The sequence below is a fragment of the Macaca thibetana genome, chromosome 4 (genome assembly GCF_024542745.1).
Source record: "Macaca thibetana thibetana isolate TM-01 chromosome 4, ASM2454274v1, whole genome shotgun sequence".
Taxonomy (NCBI): Eukaryota; Metazoa; Chordata; class Mammalia; order Primates; family Cercopithecidae; genus Macaca; species Macaca thibetana.
Window position 1 is genome coordinate 56,055,342 of NC_065581.1, and position 20,812 is coordinate 56,076,153.

At 34.8% G+C, this 20,812-nt stretch overlaps 1 protein-coding gene across 3 annotated transcripts in view; it reads left to right on the forward strand.

The window, feature by feature from the left end:
- GFRAL (GDNF family receptor alpha like) overlaps positions 1-20,812 on the forward strand; it is a 70,017-nt gene that overhangs the window by 19,325 nt on the left and 29,880 nt on the right. For 2 of the 3 annotated variants that reach the window (XM_050786157.1, XM_050786156.1), the window contains 3 exons: positions 3,726-3,779; positions 4,881-5,211; positions 12,656-12,906. In XM_050786157.1, the coding sequence (XP_050642114.1) occupies positions 3,726-3,779; positions 4,881-5,211; positions 12,656-12,906 (636 nt within the window). Of the gene's footprint in view, positions 1-3,725; positions 3,780-4,880; positions 5,212-12,655; positions 12,907-19,303; positions 19,418-20,812 lie in introns of those variants that run through there. The other variant, XM_050786158.1, reaches the window with a different exon arrangement.

Sequence of the window (20,812 nt, forward strand, 5' to 3'; positions counted from 1 at the left end):
TATTGCATTTGCCAATGTGAAGGTTATGAACTGGATAAGAACAGTATCTGTGGCATGGTAAGCACAATGGCAGGATTAGAGGCGGAGTTTGGAGAGTACATAAGGGGATAGGAAGAGAGAAATTGGAGCCAGAAAATACGGACTGCACTTTGAAAGATTGTTGTTAAGGAAGACAGGAAATAGGGCAGTGCTTGGATAAATAAGTGAGGTAAAAAGCGGGCTTTTTTCCCCAGAAGATGGAAAAAAAAGTTCTGTATGAGAATGGGAATGATTTAGAAAGGGTGATACAATTGATTATGCAGGGTTAAATGGTGAATAATATTCAATATTTATTCAAATATGTTTATTGAATAATAATTGAGTAGAAATGTAAGATAATAAGATATAGTCCCTGATCTCATGGATCCCACATGCCATTTTCCCAGCATTGTCCTCCAGCATAAAGGGATTCCCAGTTGAAGCCTCTGCTAACATGAGAGTCAAGGTCATCTTATGAGAATGATGAAGGAAATGGTAGGATATGCAGCTTGATGTAAATGCATAATGTCTGGTGACATCTGAAATTGTACACATTAGAAGAAAAATTGCTGGTAATTATTTTTTTAATTTGTTGTGATACTAGTTAGGATGGTAGTGTGACTTTTCTGTGAGAAAAAAAAACAGTATAAATGAGCAGAAAAGCCACACAGCAAAATTTTATAGGGTTGGAGTTTTATAGAGAATCACTAGAAAGTAAAAGAAGTAAGGACGGAATGACAGTAACAAGAAACTCTTCCTTTATTAGGGTGAGTGATCTAGGCTGGAAAGAGTCTGTGAATCCAGGAGATGATGCTAAGATTGGGAGTGAATAAAAAGATGAAAGTTCCGGAGGTATATATGCACTTGAAGTAATCAAGAATGTGAAGCTTTGGAAGCCAGTAAGATAATTAATATTTGCAATTGAAAGAGAGAGAACTTCATGTCAATGTCAGGTCTAGAAGTTGATCATTGGTGTGGCGTAGTTGGAGTGTCGGTGAAGGTCATAAGGGCAATGGTTAAGGAATTGTGAATTAAGGGTGGAAGATGGTTCTTTTTCCAAAAGGCATAGAGGTAACTTAGCACAATGACAAGATCTGAGGTAGAGGAGAATATTGAGACAGTACCTGAGTCAATGCTGAATATCAGGGCAAGACTTTGAGGTTAATATATGACAAGAGAAAAGAGGGAGGCACAACCAGATAGCATAAAATTCAAAGAAGGATAAATGTTTCATAAGGATGAGTAATTAATATTTTGGAAGCTATAAAGCTAGCAAAGTAGATATAAACACATTCTAATGATATCGTGGTATGTTCTATATGGGAAATGGGCAGCATTCATTAGCAAGAGCTACAGGGAAATGAAGCTAGAGAAAAGCTAGGCTCCCAGATATTACATTCTTCTGTTTTTCTTCTTGCTTCCATGGATGATTCTTCTCAGTCTCCTCTGAGGATCTTCTTTTGCTTTTGCTTTAAATGTTGCCACATACTCCCTAAAAAAGAAATATCGGTTGCATTTAATTCAACTAGTCATTTCATAGAAACATGTTTGTCTACTAGTTTATTGTAAGCATGTTTATCAGATTATAAAATATAAATCAAAATATTTACAAGAGTTTAGTTTCTGATACTATCATGTTAAGAAAAAGAAGATACATGGAAGTACTTCTGATTCTAATATTAGATATTAGCATATTTTAGGGATTGTTGGGTATTTTCTGATGAATTGTATAGGATTTTATAACTCACATGTAGGTCTTGTTAGTGAATACTTTTGTTTCTAAAACATATTGACCTTCAACTCCTCTTTCAGTAAAAGCCACTGTTTAAAATACCCTCTGGGAAAAAATGTGTGTATGTGTGTGTGTGTGTGTGTGTGTAAATGCTAGCTTTATATTTAATGTAAAAATGTTAATTTCATATAAAATTAGCATTTAATGTATAAGTATTATAATACCTTCTAAGAAGCACTTTATTTTCAGACACTAAAAATAACTGTTTTGTTGTGTTGATAACAAGTACTCATCTGGTAAGTAAATTAGACTGCTCTGGCTGCCGTAACAAAATAGTACAGGCTGGGTGGCTTAAAAAGCAAAAATTGTATTTTTCCCCAGTTCTGGAGTATGAAAAATCTCAGATAAAAGTCCCTAGGATCTGTTCCTGGCTAGGAGTCCTCTTTTACTAGCTTGTAGATAGCCAGCCACCCTCTCTCTCCCTGTGTTCTCAGGACCTTTCCTCAGTGAGTGCTCCAGGGGAGATAGACAGCTACCTCCCTGAAGTCTTCTGATATGGACACTAATCCTATTTGATAAGGGCCGCACTCTTATGACCTCATTTAACCTAAAGACACCATCACTCCACAACTGCACAGGGAGATTACGGCTCCAAAATATAAATTTAGAGGTAATGGGAAAAACATTCAGTTAATAACAGTTAGTGAAGCTGCTGTTTGTTTATGTCTACACAGCAGTTTCTTGAATATATTTTTGTCAGTGGCACAGCCTTACCAATCAGTCCCAATGCAGAGGTGTTAATCCGTAAAAGAATGTCTAGCCTAGAGTTTTGTACCTGTTACAAAAACTATATGACTCCCTGGGATCTGTTTATTGGGATTTTATTAGATATGGAATAGTAGCACAGAAGTTGGAACCTCCAGATCTTCCTCAGAGAGGTGGGATGATGGGTGGGATCAAGAAGAAGAGTGGTTCTCAAGCTGAGACTTGATCAATTAAGAAAATGAAAACCATGCACAGTGAGAATAGCTTGGACCATATAAGGAGTCTGGAAGGCCGTGACACACCTGAGGGTAGAAGTAAGCTTCCTGCGATAGTACCATCTTATATATGCACTAGACTAGAAGGCAGGAAATATGAACAAACAGCTCAGATTAGGACATACTGAATCATGAAGGGGCATTAATGCCATAACAAAAGTTAGTATCTTAATATCCAATGAAAAAAATAATAATTTTCATTTCAAAATGAAAATCCTATCATCTGATTCCCCTGCCACGTTATGGATACATTAGTGCTCCTTTTAGTTTCTTTTGGCTTTGTTTTGTATGTCTGTATTTCCTTCTAGGCTGTGGGATGCTCGATGACAGGGACTGCAGATTTACATCCTCAGTTTGTCACCTGGTACATAGTAGGGAACCAACCAATGTTCCTTTAAAGATTTTGGAATCAGCTGAACATTCATTTTCATTAATGAGATTTTTCAATACTATAATTATAATTTCTAAGAACTCGTGGAGGATAAGATAATCAGAGGTGAAACTGGGTTTAAAATTGCATTTCAAATTAATGAAGACCCTACTGAGAAGGGTTTCTATACTGGACTGTGGTGGGAGGTGGTGTTCAGAAAATATTCCTTCTGTTTTTTCTTTCCCCCCCACCCCCCCAGTCAGCGCCCAGTGTTTGTTTACTCCATGCATGCAGTCTAGTCACTAGCATTTATTTAAGTCTTCAAGTAACTGAATCCTCAAAGCAGGGCTGTTTAGCTCACTTGAATGGTATTTCAGAGGCTTATTTTCTTCATCTATACCACACTAATTTTGAATATCAAAGGCTAAATACATATTACATAACGTTGTATGTACTTTTGCTTGAATATATGTGGACTTTACTCATTTATAAATGTGACTCACATATTCCTAGGAAATTCAGAAAATTGTTCAATAATGAAATAGTTTCTTTGTTTTCCTTCTAGATAACATGAGAGAGGATAAATTCAAATGGAATCTAACTACACATTCCCATCATGGTAATGTTGATAAGTTATGATTTTGATCTGCATTGCAAATACCTGATAATATAATTTAAAAGGTAGTTACCAGGCTTCCTAAAGATAGGCCAATACAAAATAAATTACGTTGTTTAACAGTTCTAATATAATAAAATGCAACCAAGTCATTTCATTTCTTTTACTAGTGATCCATCGAAGCAACGACTTTGCCCCTCCGTTATCAATGTATACATGTGCTGAGAAATATTTAGTAATTAAAACCAAATACCAGGTTGGGCTCAGTGGCTCACACCTGTAGTCCCAGCACTTTGGGAGACTGAGGTAGGTGGATCGTTTGAGCCCAGGAGTTTGAGACCGGCCTGGACAACATGGCAAAACCCTGTCTTTGCAAAAACAAAACAAAAACAAAAATCAAAACTTAGCTGGGCATGGGGGCATGTGGCTGTGATCCCAGCTCATTGGGAGGCTGAGGCAGGAGAATCACTTGAGCCCAGGAGATGGAGGTGGCAGTGAGCTGGGATCACGCCACTATACAGCAAGACCCTGTCTCAAAAATGAAACAAACAAAAACCCAAATAGTAGATATTGATTACATTTCATGGATATTTGTGATCATATAAGTTATTTGGCACCAACTGTTTTTGTGTGTAATTGTGTTTCTGTAGGAATATAAACATTTACGTATGCTAGAATAACTATGTGGAACCTTTATTCAAGATTCCCCTCACAAAAACGTGAAGCAGAAGAAGAATCATTTTGCCTTGAGCCAATGAGCTAACCATAAGCTATGTAGTTCAAATGCAATTTCTGAAGATTTATTGTTTGCATTTGAAAACCCTGGACTGGGAGATTTTTCCTTCAGCTCAATTTTGGCCCTGCACACTTCCCATCACTCTAGATAACAATGTGTATCCTGTATAGATGAAAGATGATTCCAATAAGTCTACTCTTTAGGTCTCAGTAAATTCATATTTACTCTAAAAGATGTAATGTTTGCCAAAAATAGGACATTGGTACATCATTGTATTTTGCTCATAGACTTCTCACAGTGTTTTACAGATTCTGTATGTACAGCTTTGTGTTTACTTTTCCACGACCTGGGCATATCATTGCTTTCAGGATTCAAAGGGATGTGGTCCTGTTTGGAAGTGGCAGAGGCATGTGTAGGGGATGTGGTCTGTAATGCACAGTTGGCCTCTTACCTTAAAGCTTGCTCAGCAAATGGAAATCCGTGTGATGTGAAACACTGCCAAGCAGCCATACGGTTCTTCTATCAAAATATACCTTTTAACATTGCCCAGATGTTGGCTTTTTGTGACTGTTCTCAATCTGATATACCTTGTCAGCAGTCCAAAGAAGCTCTTCACAGCAAGCCATGTGCACTGAACATGGTTCCACCCCCTACTTGCCTCAATGTAATTCGCAGCTGCCAAAATGATGAATTATGCAGGTGGGTAAAAACACTCATACATTACTTTCTTATTTCGGCACCTTATTTGTTACAGTCCAGTCCTAACACTTGATCTCATTACATTAGCTAGAGTTCCCACCATCATCCAACATGGTGTAAATAAAGCCAGACAATTCATATTTTTTTGAATCTGTGGTACATGTGCAGTATCGTCTTTGAAATTCAAATGCAGAATAGATTTTTGAAATAAAAAATCAGCATGTCAAAATATGGTAGCCATGAAATAGTATTTAAAAATTATGTATTCAAGTTAGTCTAATGAATGAGTTAATAGACCTGATTTATATATCAGCCTTTTAATTTTTTTGTTTAATTATATAAGGCTGTTACAAATTTATTATTTTGGCAAGGAGACTCTTCAAACTTTGAAATAAATTATTTCTGTCTTAGGCTGGAGATCAGGAAGAAGAAGGTAGCTTAAATACTCACATGAGTGGTGCAAGGTCAGAGATAACCAGGTCTACACACATTTATGTCTTTTCACAATGTCAGGCTTTAATACTGTTCAGTCCCAAAAGCCATGAGCTACATGGAGTTCCCAAGGAGGCAGTTCTCCTTAGTACTTCTCATTCACTTTGTTTTCAGAGCCATGGGTACACAGACTGAAGCCACTCCACAAATCAGTCAGTATTGCAAACCATACATAATAGTGTACTTAATCGATATATAAGGGTTATAGGTTAAACATTCCACAACAAAGTAACATTTAACATTAAGAGAAAAGGGATAGCAAAAAGGGTTAAGGAGCGAGTCCAGGAAGAGTGACAAAAACAAAGATTCCTCTGGTCTTATCTGGGCTGTCCATCAATCTTGCAAGGAAGAGTCTTCGATGTTGGGAGAATTGTTGGCAGCAGATGCTGGGTGCTTATCATGAGTGATAGCAAGACGGTGTCAGGTAAGATAGCCATTTTGAGCTGCTGAAGTCCTACTCTATTTATGGCCATGGAGTCCTCTTAAGAGGACTGATAGTGGAAGAGTATACTTGTTTATGTCCTTATCTGGTTGGATGCAGTCTTGTTTATTTAACAAAATATTTTGTCCCTGTTGGAAAAGTACCCTATGAAATCTAAGATAGAGTCTTTTTTGGAGTTACTTATGTCAAGGATGCTGTATACAAATAGCATTTGGACATCCCTAGCACACATGTATGCCATGATCATAGAAATGTATTCATTCTCCTCTTTCCAACCTCACACCTTTGATTCTTGGGGGAGTAATGTTATTCATTTATTTATTAATTCAACAAAGGGTAACCAAGCACCTACTACTACTCTAGGCAATGGTGAATAAGAGAAACAAATGCCTATGGATCTTATAGTCCAGAGAGAAGACAAATATTAAATTAAAAATGTATATGTTGTTTTAAGGCAATGAGTGCTCTGGAGCTTAAAAAAGAACAGAATAAAAGGGATTGTGAATGGGCTGAAAGAGTTGCAGGGTAAATGGGGTGGCCCCAACAGGAAGCATTTTACCATAGCTGAAGTGAGAAAATTGGCCTCTCTCAGTAGATACTGAGAGAGGAGATACTAAGCAAACTGACGAGCCAGCTTAGGAAAACATGTATGTGGCATGTTAGAAAAGCAGTGAGGGTAGAGTGTGCAAAGGGGAGAGAAATAGGGACGAGATGAGAGATTTAATTGAGTGGGTGTGAACAGTCCTATATCATATAAGGGCTTGAGGGACACTGCCTAGGACTTCGGACATGTAGGTGGCTTAGTGTGTGATTTGTCATATTTGTCCCCTTGTTTCAACCACTGGCAAAAAAACAAAAAAGTAATGATACCAACTTCCTGAAGATTCTTAGTAAAATTCTTTTTTTTAGCTTTTTAACTATGTCTACTCTTATTCTCAGTCACTGTAACTTGCAAAGTAGTTCCAGATCTTGTAAATATTTGTTAAAAAGAACTGCTTCCCCATAACACACATTCTATGAAATAAGTGATAAAGAGCTAAGCAGAGTTCTAGAGCATTGACATATTTCGTCAACTTATCACATAGGATATCAAAGTTCTTAAAATAGTATTTGAGAATTTTTCATGCAAATGTGTGTCAGTTATTTTAAGGCTTATTATTTATTTTTCTTGAGTGAACAATAAAGGCAGTGACAAAATACTTTTTATAATGCAATTTAGGTTTTCCAACTCATTTATCATCTCAAAAATCCTTATTAGAGAAATACTATATTTCATTGATTCTAAGATGTGATTTCTTTTTACATATTTTAACATCCCTGACATATTTGAAATAATTTTTTAAGGTTAATGACAAAGATATTTGTCATAATTTAAGTCCCCACAGGTGTTTTTTGTTGTTATTGTTGTTGTACATAAATTATGGTATCTTCTGAAATCAATGAAATATGGTAAACACGTTTGAGCACACTACTTTTCTCACATCAAATGAACTAAAACTATTACTATTCTGCCTTTCTAACTATCACATTCCTACATCAACGATGAAACCTAATAATATTTTAACCAGCCAGGGCCAGGGGACACTATTGTTTCAATAGTAATCACTATAAAAATATCAGATTTATTCACAGGTGGGTTCCCAGCTTTGCCTAATTCCAGTGCCAGGGCTTTACAGGTGCTATCTAATTATCTGGAAGCCATTAGCATTCAGCCTTCAAAGCGTGGTATTTCTGGGCATCCACGTCAAAGAAAATATTTTAATAGCAAGTGATGGCTCTGCTGCTACAGTCCTTGAGACTTCCTATGATAGACTCTGAAGCACACACTCTTACACTAACCTCCCCTTGGTATCAACACCTTCTCAGATGGACTGGCACAGAGTTGATGATTTTCCTCAACAAGGACTCCCGGGTTTAACCACCTTCTCAAAATGTTTGGTGTAGGGTCTGGAGTGGGATAAGCACTCAAAAAACGTCATCTCCCTTCCTCTCACTTTGGAATATTGTACACGTAATTTTTATATTGTAATATACATATACATATTTCTTCTCATGTAATTTCTTTCTTAGATTAGTTCAAGCGTAAGGACTGTGTGTCTTCAATTTCCTTTCACTATGTGCAAATAGTCCCTTAATGAGTACTTTATAGAGGTGATGGAAATGTTATATAATATTAGTAGTCAATGTGAAAAGACAAATCCTATCATTTTCCTGAGGAAATTTTGCCTTAGGGAATGTCCAGCATTTATATTAAATTATTGTTAATGTAATTCAGATGAAAAACAAATCTCCAAGTGGAAAACCACTTCTTCAATGAGAATATTAAGCCCTTTATGATACTTACCTTTTTTGCAGAAGAGCCTGTACATAGGTAAAACAGGGCACTTCAGTTTTAAAATACAGTTTCTGTCCCTGTTCCAGATTTTTCAATTCACGATGGGTTTTGAAATTCCTTTATTTTTTAAAAGCCAAAGAGGACAATTTAAGGGCCATTTCTCAATTAATTTTCTCTAGTACAGATACCCTCTGGGAGGTGAGATTATGTCTTGCCAATTTCACAAAAGTCCGGGTATTTATGGAAAATTATAATACATTGTATTTTTATATATTAACTTAAAAAAGTAATGACAAGGTATTTGCTTAGAAAATATTCTAAATACTTTAAAATATGCATGTATTTTTATTTAATTGATTTAAAACAGATGGCACTATATGATATCCTTCTCTATATATTATTTTTGTTAGTTTTCCCTAAATGTGGATTAAAGGTCTTTCCATAATTGCATATAAGAAAATTCACACATCAGGGTCTGTTGGGGAGTAGGCGGGGAGGGGAAGGAACTTAAAGGCCAATAGGTACAGCAAACAACCATGGCTCATGCATACCTATGTAATAAACCTGCCCGTTCTGCACATCTGTCCCATTTTTCTTAGAAGAAATTTAAAAAAAGAAAATTCTTAAATGTTTGAATAGCTATAGAGTGTGCCATTGCATGGATGTAGCTTAATTAATTTGCTTAGTCTTTTTTTGGACATTTAGACATATTCCGAGTGTCTTATTTTATTTGTAGTTATCGTAAATGGGACTACTTTGAAGATTTGTTTTTCAGATTGTTTGCTGTTGGCATATAGAAATGCTACTGATTTTTGTATGTTAATTTTATATCTTACAAATTTACTGAATTTGTTGATCAGTTCGAAGAGTTCTTTGGTGGAGTCTTTGGGTCTTTTCAAATATAAAATTATATAATCTGCAAACAAGGATACTTTTTCTACCTTTCTAATTTGGATACTCCCCCGCCCCCTGCCTTTTTTTCCCCTTCTCTTGTCAGCTAGGACTTTTTTGCTCAGCTAGGACTTCCAGTACTATGTTGAATAGCAGTGATGAAAGTAGACATCCTTGTCTCATTACAGATCTTGGAGGAAAAGCTTGCAGTTCTTCCCCATTCCATGTGATACTAACTATTGGTCTGGTGTGTCATATATGGCATTTATTCTGTGGAGGTATATTCCTTCTATAACCAGGTTTTGAGGCTTTTATCATGAAGGAATGTAGAACTTTATCAAATGCTTTTTCAGCATCAATTGAAAGGATCATATCTTTTATGTCCTCCATTTTGTTGATATGATGTATTAAACTGATTGATTTGCATGTATTGAACCATCCTTGCATCACTAGGAAAAATCTCACGTGGTCATGATGAAAAATCTTAATGTGTTGTTGGATTTGGTTTGCTAGGATTTTGTTGAGGATTTTTGCATTAATGTTCTTCAGGAAAATTGACCTATAGTTTACTTTCCTTGATATGTCTCGTCTGGTTTTGGTATTAGGGTGATACTGGCCTGATAGAATGAGTTTGGAAGTATTCCCTCCTCTATTGTTGGAAATATTTTGAGTGGAATTGGTATTAGTTCTTCTCTAAGTGTTTGGTGAAATTCAGCATCAGGTCCTAGGTTTTCCCTTGCTGGGAGACTTTCTATTATAGCTTCGATCTCATTACTTGTTATTGGTCTGTTCAGGATTTGGATTTCTTCGTGGTTCAAGCTTGCTGTGTTGTATGTGTCTACAAATTTATTCATGCATCCATTTTAGATTTTCTGATGTATTGGCATATATTTGCTCATAGTAGTCTCTAATGATCCTTTGAATTTCTGTGGCATCAGTTGTAATGTTTCCCTTTTAATCACTGATTTCTTTTATTTGGGTTTTCTGTCTTTTTTTATTAGTCTGGCTGATGGTTTGAGATTTTATCTTTTCAAAAGACCAACTTTTCATTTTGTTAATCTTTTGAATTTTTTTTGTTTCACTTGCATTTATTTCTGCTCTGATATTTATTCATATTTATTTTCTATTATTAATTTTGGGTTCAGTTTGCTCTTGACTTTCTAGTTCTTTAAGATGCATTGCTAATTTGTTTATTTGAAGTTTTTCTACTTTTTTGATGTAGGTGCTTATTGCTATAAACATTCCTCTTAATACTACTTTTGTCGTATCCCATAGGTTTTGGTATGTTGTGCTTCCATTTTCATTGTTTTAATAAACTTCTAAATTTTTTTCTTAATTTCTTTATTTGCACACTGGTCAATCAGGAGCATATTGTTTAATTTCCCTATATTTGTATAGTTTTCAAAGTTTCGCTTGTTATTGATTTCTAGTTTTATTCCATTGTCATCAGAGAAAATACTTGATATGATATCAATTTTTTGAAAATTTTAAGACTTGCTTTGTTAGTTAATATATGGGTTATCATTGAGAACGATCTGCGTGCTGAGGAGAATAATGTGTATTCTTCAGCTATTTTATGAAATGTCCTGTAAATATCTATTAGGTCTATTTTATCTGTAGTGCAGATTAAGTCTGATGTTTCTTTGTTGATTTTCTGTTTGAATGATCTGTCCAATGCTGGAAGTGAGATGTTGAAGTCTCTCTCTTTAGCTCTAATAGTATTTGCTTTACATGTCTAGGTACTGCAGTGTTGGGTGCATATATATTTACAATTGTTATATCCTCTTGCTGAATTGAATCATTATCATTACATAATTACCTTCTTTATCTCTTTTTATAGTTTTTGTCTTGAATTCTATTTTGTCTAACAAAAGTATAGCTACTCTTGCTTCTTTTTTTGATTCCATTGGCATAGAATATCTTTTTTTATCCCTTTATTTTCACTCTATGTGTTTCTTTATAGATGCTGTATGCTTCTTAGAGGTAAGAGATCATTGGCTCATTTTATTTTTCATCCATTTAATCCATTCAGCCATACTGTGTCTTTTAATTGGAGACTTTAGTCCATTTATATTTCAAACGGTTTTGGAATACAGTGTACCAAAGTAGTATATTATTTTTAATTAAATATTATTTAGTTCATCATTTTGGCAAAATTTCATGGCATTTTTTCTGAGTGAAAATGTATTACTTATCTGTAAGTAGATAAATCATGCAATTTAAACTTAGTAAAACACATATTTAAAATTAACAAATAGCATATAGGTACAGATATATTCTCTATCTAAGCGACAATCAATACTTCCAAAACTTACATTTAGGATATATGTTATATGTAACCCTTAACTGCATTGAAGGAATGTTTGTTCTTCTGGCCTAATAATTATATGTTCAGAAAATCTGCAGTATTTCCCTTATTATAAATTTAATGTACATGAATTAATCTTCAATATTATATTTAAAAGCTTATCCTTTAAGATGACTTAAATATTCAATTATTAAAAACAATTGAGCTTTGGTTTTTTAACATAGCAGCATCCGTGTGGACAAATAACTTCATGAAAATGTCATGTACTCATAGGGCTTTGATACATGTTTGATGGCAACCTATTCAAGAAAGAGTAAAAAGCAATTTTAGGTGACAAAGATTAAATTGAAAGATTTTCATTCTTACATCCATTAATGAAAATATATTCTGATTGTAAAAAATTCAAAAATGAAATTAGTGTACATTATCCAGACTTTTATTCCATTTTATTATACCAATAATCAAATACATAGTCAGAAATCTTATACCTCACAACATATTGCAAATTCTAATTAGTCTGCTTAATTCATTAAGAAAGTATAAAGCACCTCCCATCCTGTGGGATAACTGACTTGAAAGGTCAAGTATCTTATTTGAAATCACTTGGTGTGACACAGTGGCCAAAGGCTAGCTACAAAACTATATTCAGAATAAAACATTGCCAAGAAATCTCTGAAGTAGTTCATACCTCAAATCATCATATATTGGAATACAATTAGTAATAAAGGGAAATCCATCCAGGGAATCCTCAACTTACCCTTTGTCTTTCATCACAATAAAGGGATGTAATTCATAAGATTACAGTTTCTTTCACACTCCCTATGGTGATTTTTCAAATTACAAATTTACTTTTCAACTATGTACTAGCATCTTGGAGGCATTGTGTTCCATGTCTTTCATTAGGTGATGGGGGATCACATGTTAATGTGAAATAATATTATTCAAAACTAATTATTTTTCCTCATTCTTTGTCTAGGAGGCACTATAGAACATTTCAGTCAAAATGCTGGCAGCGTGTGACTAGAAAGTGCCATGAAGATGAGAATTGCATTAGCGCCTTAAGCAAACAGGACCTCACATGTTCAGGAAGTGATGACTGCAAAGCTGCTTACATAGATATCCTTGGGACAGTCCTTCAAGTGCAATGTAACTGTAGGACCATTACACAAAGTGAGGAATCTTTGTGCAAGATTTTCCAGCACATGCTTCATAGAAAATCATGTTTCAGTAAGTTCCCCGACTAAAATAATCTATCTGTCTGTCTGTCTATCTATCTATCTATCTATCTATCTATCTATCTATCTATCTATCTATCTATTTTGTTTTTGCCTGTACAGTACAAAGTGGTAATCCAGCATGGCACAGACATTTTTGTGTTTGCTATTGCATTTGAAAATTTGCTTTCTGATTATGTTCTGCATATTTACTATTTTACTCACTTACCTGAATATAGTACATTTTAAAAATTTATGTGATAGATCACTCTTTTTTTTTTTTTTTTTGAGACGGAGTCTCACTCTGTCGCCCAGGCTGGAGTGCAGTGGCCCGATCTTAGCTCACTGCAAGCTCCGCCTCCCGGGTTTATGCCATTCTCCTGCCTCAGCCTCCCGAGTAGCTGATAGATCACTCTTAATTTGTTGATTTCAATATCAAAAGCATGGAAGACTTATTCTGTCAGATAAATGGATATATCAAGTGTCCATTGCTACATAACAAACCACAAGTATCTATACTAAGTAACAAAACAATAACTTCAAACAATAACCATTTATTTGCTCACAATTCTGCACATTGGACTTGGCTTAGCTGGATGGCTCTTCTGATGGTCTTTTTGGGGATCACTCATGTGCCTATTGTCATCTGGTACCAACAGGCTCTGCTGAGGCTGTTTGGTCCAAGGTGGTATTAGCAGACACCATTTGCTGGGATGGTGTGGTTCTTTTCCATATGACATCTTCAGTAGTATAGCCAAAAACTCTTACATGGCAGCAAAATAATTCCTAATGGCTAAACCCCATTGTGCAGCTATCTTTATCTGCTCCTGTCACATTTGTAAATATTTCACTGAACCAAGCAAATCACAATGATCAACCTCAGAGTCATTGTGGGAGTGGAATACATAAGGATGTGAATATTCAAGGTCAGATTAATCAGGGACATTACTCTAACAACCTCCTATAATTGGCTGTCCCAATCTAGGTACAATATATTCACTCTTCAATTTAGTTTTTCTTTCCTTGGTCCTTAACATGTCAGCTAATCAACCTAAAATGATGAGATGGAAAACGTATTTTCCAAAGTTATTATTTAATTTAGGGACAAGAAAATTGATATTTAGTAATTTAAATAATTTGTTCAGCATCTCAAAGTGAGCAAATGGTCAAGAGGGACCATTTCTGAGTCTTAAGGAAAGAACCTATGGATGTGATTATGTACTAATTCAAAACCTCTCTATTATCCATCTTCAGGGTTAGACCATGCAACCATCTATGTCCCTAAACTTCCCCAGGCCCCTACCCCTCGGTCCCTAGTTGTAACTACCATATCTGCAGGTACTATTTCTAGAAGGAAATAATGGATATTTACTGTTTCATAGCAAACCAAATCTTTATATTTATTGAAAATGTTTGACAGATATAGATCTATACCTACAGCTATATTTGTGTATCTGTGTCTATATACAGATACACATTTTACACGTTTATATTTATATTTTTCCTTACAGATACTTAGGAGATGCACATTAGCCAAATATGATAAAAATTGTGATTTGTTGTGTATTAGGTAATAGACATACAACTCAGAGTGTATGGTTTTGATTTCAACAGTGTTTTCTGTGATATATCCACAATTTCTATAATTAGCACTACTGATATATTTCAACTGAAATCATGATACAGAGAAGAATTGCAGTGTTGTATAGGTCATATTTTCTGATTTTCCTCTCTTATTAACATTAGTTCTGTTGAAACTGAACGTACTTATAATGAATGTCTCATATGATTATAGCAGGAAAATACCAAATAACCAATCTGGTATTAACCTAATTAAACTAACAGTAATATATACTGTTATATAATAACGGTTATTTATAGGTTCTTTCTAATATTGCATTTTATAAAGAAAAATGTTGATTCTACAGGTTAATAATGACTCAGTTTTTTGGCATGAATTCTCTAAAAATATAGGTCTAAACTCCCTAATTCTTGTTCTAAACCTGTTTTTCTCAAATATAACAACGATTGTGTTTGATTTTCATAGTGTTTGCTTACTATAACTTTTTCAGAGCAAAATATTTGCAGAGGTACTAAAGATGGACATTTGAAAATCCATAAACATTAAAGTACTATGTGAATGCTTTAGAAAAATGAAAATTCAAAATGTTTTCACTTTTCTTTACTTACCTAAGAAGTGGAAGATTTTGTTCCAAATATTACCTACTAAGACTAGGAATTTCAAATGACAGGATTGGAAAATTAAAGGAACCTCAAAGGTCTTTGGTCACAGTTCTTGGTAGAGTCGTCCCTTGGTATCCATAGGGAATTGGTTCCAAGACTCAAATGGAAACCAAAATTTGTTCATGTTCAAGTCCCTGATATAAAATGGGGTAGTATTTGCATATAACCTATGTATATCCTCCCATATGCTTTAAATAATGTCTAGATTACTTATAATATCTAATGCATTATTTACAGGTAAATGCCATGTAAATCATGGTTATAATGTATCTTTCACATTCATATACATTTTGTTGTGCTATTCTAAAATTGTTTTTTTCTCCCAAACATTTTGATCCAAAGTTGGTTGAGTCAGTGGGTGCAGAACTCACAGATATGGAGTGATGACTGTACTTGAATTAATAGCAAAAATTCCAAATAAAACCAAAAACCAAATCCTTAGGCCTTGCTAATTCTAACAAATCTTTATCCATTGCCTCAAATATATGGAAGTAGCCCCAGGACATTTTTTGAAGGAAGTATGTCTCTCATCATTGCCCTGGCTTCTCACATCGGCCTAGCATTCTCACGCATTTTCAAAAGATCCATCATTACAGTATGTTTCCAAAACCCTTCAGCTTCTGCTTGCTTTACCTGAAAGGGTCAACTGAATAGAACTGAGAGGACAGTGAAGGGAGGCTTTTCAATCTGTCACATTTGCTTAATTAAATGTATTGTTTCTCAAACTCATTTGAGCTTAGGCCACAGTAAGTAATATATATTTATATTAGCTTTGTACTCTCTTTTTTATGCAATATACTCTGTTTCTCACAAATTTTTATTGCTTTATTCTATTGTTCCCCAATGCTAATCACTACTCACTAAATTGATTTTAAGACTTACTAACATGTTGTTCGCTGAAGTTTGAGAAACACTTTCTTGGAATATAACATCTGAAAATAAATGTATAAGATTAAATAGCTTGCCCAGGGTTTTACATTGGGTATGGTATAGTCATGACCCTGGCTGGTTGACTTGGAGCCCACTATATTCTCCTGTTTGTGAAATGATAATGAAAAAAAAAAATAACAAAACAAAACAAGCAAACAAAAAACTTGTATCTGTTCCATATTCTCCAAAGCTCTGTTAGTCTGAACTTCATAGTTCTGTTCTGAGAACTAAACTTGGCAAATGCACCGAAGAGCCCTTGTCCATTCCTGTGTGCATGACTACACTCAGGCAGAAGAGCATCCTGAACAAACCATGTGTTCTGTCACCAACCTCCACTTACCTACTGACTTCTAGATTCACAACAAACTTAATCGTCTGTGATAATCTGTAGCACAGAACAAATTTGTGGCCCTTAGAGCTAACAGAGAAATGAGGGCCATGGAAGAGAGAAAAGTTGGTTAAGAGATAGAGGACCATAGACACAGAAAGGATTAAAGGATCCATTATTGTTTTGAGTCCATTATACTGAAGGAGTGGGAGGGTGTACCTTAAGCTGATAGAAATGTTATTTTTGCATTTCCCAGAACTTTGTTTTTTTAATACCAGTTGTATGGTCAGTAAATGAGGTATGATCCTGCCCCTGAAGACTCAGCTCCTTCATTTGAATAATTAAAAGAAAAAGGAGAAAGCAGAGGAGGAAGAGGAAAAGGAGGGGGGAGTAGAGGAGGGGGAAGAGAAAACAGGAAGGAAGAGAAGGAGAAGGAGACGTTAGGAGGAGAGAAAAGAGGACAGGAGGAGGAGAAACGGGGAGGAGGGTAAGAAGAAGAGGAAGAAGAAGAAGGAGAAGAAGAAGGAGAAGAAGGAAAAGAAGAAGTAGAAGAGAAAAGAGGGAAGGTGGAAGAGGAGGATAAAGAGGATTAAGAAAAAGCAGAAAACCTCTGTTTAGTAAACTCTACAAGGGATGGAAAACATAGCAATACAAATGTGATACATGCTTAAAAAAATTTAAAGAATACAGAAATAATCCCATTCTCAAGAGATAGCCAATGTTAATAAGGTTGGTGTATATTCTTTTGAACTTTTTCTTTACTTGTAATACATACATACTTTGAATACCTTGTATATACATATTTACATTACTCTGACACACACACACACACAAGTCATTTTTTAAGGCAATCAAACTAATTGCTTTATAGCTTGCTTTTTAAACTTAAAAAATATATGGTAAACTCATTTCCAAGTATTTATATATACAGTAGCTTAATTCTTTTTAAAGATTACATCATATTTTATGGTATAGCTACATCATAATTGTTAACTAATCTCCTATTAATGTGGATATTTTGTTTGAATGCAATTATTTTTACAGACATTGCTACAATAAATGTTATTGCACATATACACTGGCATTTCAAGAGAATACGTTTCAAATGGTGGAATTACTAGACCATTTATGCATTTGTGCATTTTTAAATTTGGTAGGAATGGAAAAAAAAACAGTATGTTCCAATTACATTTTTAATGAGAAAAATTTCATTATTTTTAAATTGTATTTTTATTATAAATAATATGGAACATCTTTTCAGTGACTTGTTGGAAATATTCTATTTCTTCTTACCTACTCCTATACTGTGCTTAAAATATCCTGCATCTTTAGTATCAGTAAATGACACTTTTGTTGCCTGTGTCAGCTGTTTGTGTGGATATGTGAAGACTCATTGATCTGCATACCTCCTAATGATCCTGGTGACAAAGTGATGACCTGGCAGGCCATAGTCTTGGGCTTAGAACTGGACCCTACTATGTGTTATCTGAGTTATGTAAAGGGCAAAGTTTTTAAATCATGTTTCGAATATTCAACCATTCTTCCTCAACTAGATAATCTCCATTGCTTTTTTAAAGGATAACTTTCACTACATGATTAATAGTTCAAAACAAAATTTATAATATAAATATAATTATGAAGAATAATTGTATTTATCATTTAGTTAAAGAAAAATAACATTGTCATGAGTTTTGAAGTTCTTTTAAGTGCCCCTCAACATCACATTCTTTTCTTCCCCAATACAGAAATTGGTGTTTATTAATTCCTTGTGTCCCTTTATAATTTTGCCACATTAAAAAAACTCCAATCAATATGTTGTTTAGTTTTTCATGTTTTCAGCATTATGTAAATGGAATAACATTTTTTTGCCCCTTTAGTATCCTGAAATGAAGCCATGTTATGATGTAGAACTAGTGACTTATTTTGCACTGCCATATAATATTCTATTGCAAATACATCTATTCATTCTATAGCTGGCATGTGTTAGCCTTTTTTCCATTTTTAAAAATTGTAAATAGTGTGGCCTGAGCATCTTAGTACATTTCTCTTGGTACACACATGCAAGGTATTCTCTAGGGAGCAGTTCTCAATCTTTGCTAAACATGAGAATCGTTGAGAGATTAAAAATTCTCATGTCCAATAAACCAATAAAATTACATTATATAATGGCAGGACTTGACAGTAGGATCAGCTTCATGGACATGTGGCCAGTGTAGTTACATAGGCCCTGTGCTTAGAAGAATCCCAGACCTGGGGTTTAATGCTCTGCAATCATCGTTGAAATTTTTAATGATTTTCTTTTGCTTTTGTTTTTGAAATTCAGTGAAGTGATAAAATATACGAAAGGTGGCTTGGAGCCTCAGCACATATATGTTTCTGTGTCCTGCCATTTCGCATCTTCGCAGGGGCAAGTAAGTTCTCAGCTGCCTGCTCCCCATCCTCTGATGCTGGGCCCTGCCCAACACCCCTTCACTGCACCATCCTGCAACTGCTGCCAGACATTTATTTTCTAAAAAGTGATATTGAGCCTTCCAGTCCACAGAAATACATATTTTTCTTTTCTGTCTTATAATAAATTCTTGTTACTTTCACAATGAAAAATAATTTCTAAATATATTTTTTACATACCTTTGGCTATTTATAGGTATATAATATATAGGTATAATATATAGGTATGACCAAATATTACAATTGCTATTGAAAGTCATATTTTCTCAGGGTTACACTGTCAAACTCTTCGTAGTTGAACTATAGAAATTCATTTGATTTCTATACATAAATTCATAAGTAGCAAAATTGTTAAACACTCATAGATTTTGACAATTTACAGAATTATTTTGTTCTTCCTGTGTAAATAACCATATACCCTTCATTAATCACAGTTTTGTTTCCTTTGTTCAATATTCAGGCTTTTTTAAATCCTCCCCCCACTCCCTATAACATCTGGGACCTACAGAAAAAATGTGAAATATAAATGGTGATAGTGAGCACCGTTGCCTTGTTCCTGATCTTGAAGATAATTATCTCATCATTTACCATTAAGTCTGACATTTGTCACAAGTTTTTTGTAGATACTGCAGATTGGAATAAAGAAGTTCTCTGCTATTCACAGAATGCAAATCACTTTTAAACAACAAATGAATGTTGAATTTTATTAAATTCTAGTCTACATTTAAGGATCTCATCTGAAATTTGTTGAGTACTTTTTAGTTATTGTCTTGTGGTAGAGTGATTGGTCATGGTTCTAATATTGTTAGACTACCAGAAATAGAACAAAAGTATTCATTTCTAAACACATTCAAGAATCTTTATTTGTACAAAAAGGAAAAAATAAAAAAACCAGACAAAAATAAACCCAAGTTATTCATTAGCATCCTATCTTTTCCCCTTTCACAGAAAAATTTTCTGGAAAAGTTGCCTGGGTTCATTGTTTCAATTTCTTCTTCTCTTACAAGTTGATCTACCCTTTCCAGTCTAGCTTCTGGGTATAGATCCACTCACAAAAGCAGCTTTCCCATAGGTTATCAACCATATCCATTTCAGAGGGCTTGGAGGTCCTTGTCTTACTTGGATTTTAAGCTACCTTCAAGAACAATTGATACACGTTTTTTTTTTTAATATACTCCTCTCACACCTTGGCTCCTATTCCTCTGATCGCCCTGAATGCTCCTCTTATTTCTACTTTGTAGGCTTATCTACTTGGCTAATTAATATTTGTGTTTCAACACTCAGCTGTAGATTCTCTACTAAAGTTATGCTATAATCTTCCCCAAGGAGATCCCCTCCATGGCCATAGCATCATCACTTCTTACATTGACTTACAATCTTTAAGGAAGACCTCTTTTCTAAGATTTCAACCCAATTGTCTATCCACCTACTTGATATATTCTTTGGGATTTTGAGATTGTGATATAACAAATAAGCTCCAGAAGCTCGGTAGCTTTACAGAGTGGAAGTTTATTCCTTGGGAGCATAAGTCTAATCAGCGTTAACAATGGTCATTCAGAGGACTAGCCTCTTTCCTACATGCAGCTGTACCTCAGCATAGGACCTGTAAGTCTTCTCTACTCAGCAGAGGATAGGAAAATACGAAAATACAAAATGTAGTTTGCCTCACAGTCATAAAGGAGCATTTTATGGTTTGATGGTGGCAATAGTGCATATCACACACACTCATGGTCCACTGGCCCCAACTCAGTCACATGGCCACACCTATCTCCAGGGAGACAGGGAACTATAGTCTAGCTTTGTGCTGGGAGGAAAGGCAATTGTAATTGTTTATCAACAAGTAAGTCTCTGCCAGAGTTTACCCTTCCTCTTCCAAACTTTCCATTGCATTTTTCTCTTCACACAGAGAATATGCTTATTCCTTCTCCAGTGGAGACATCTTAATGATCTTCAGATTTTTATTCAGCAT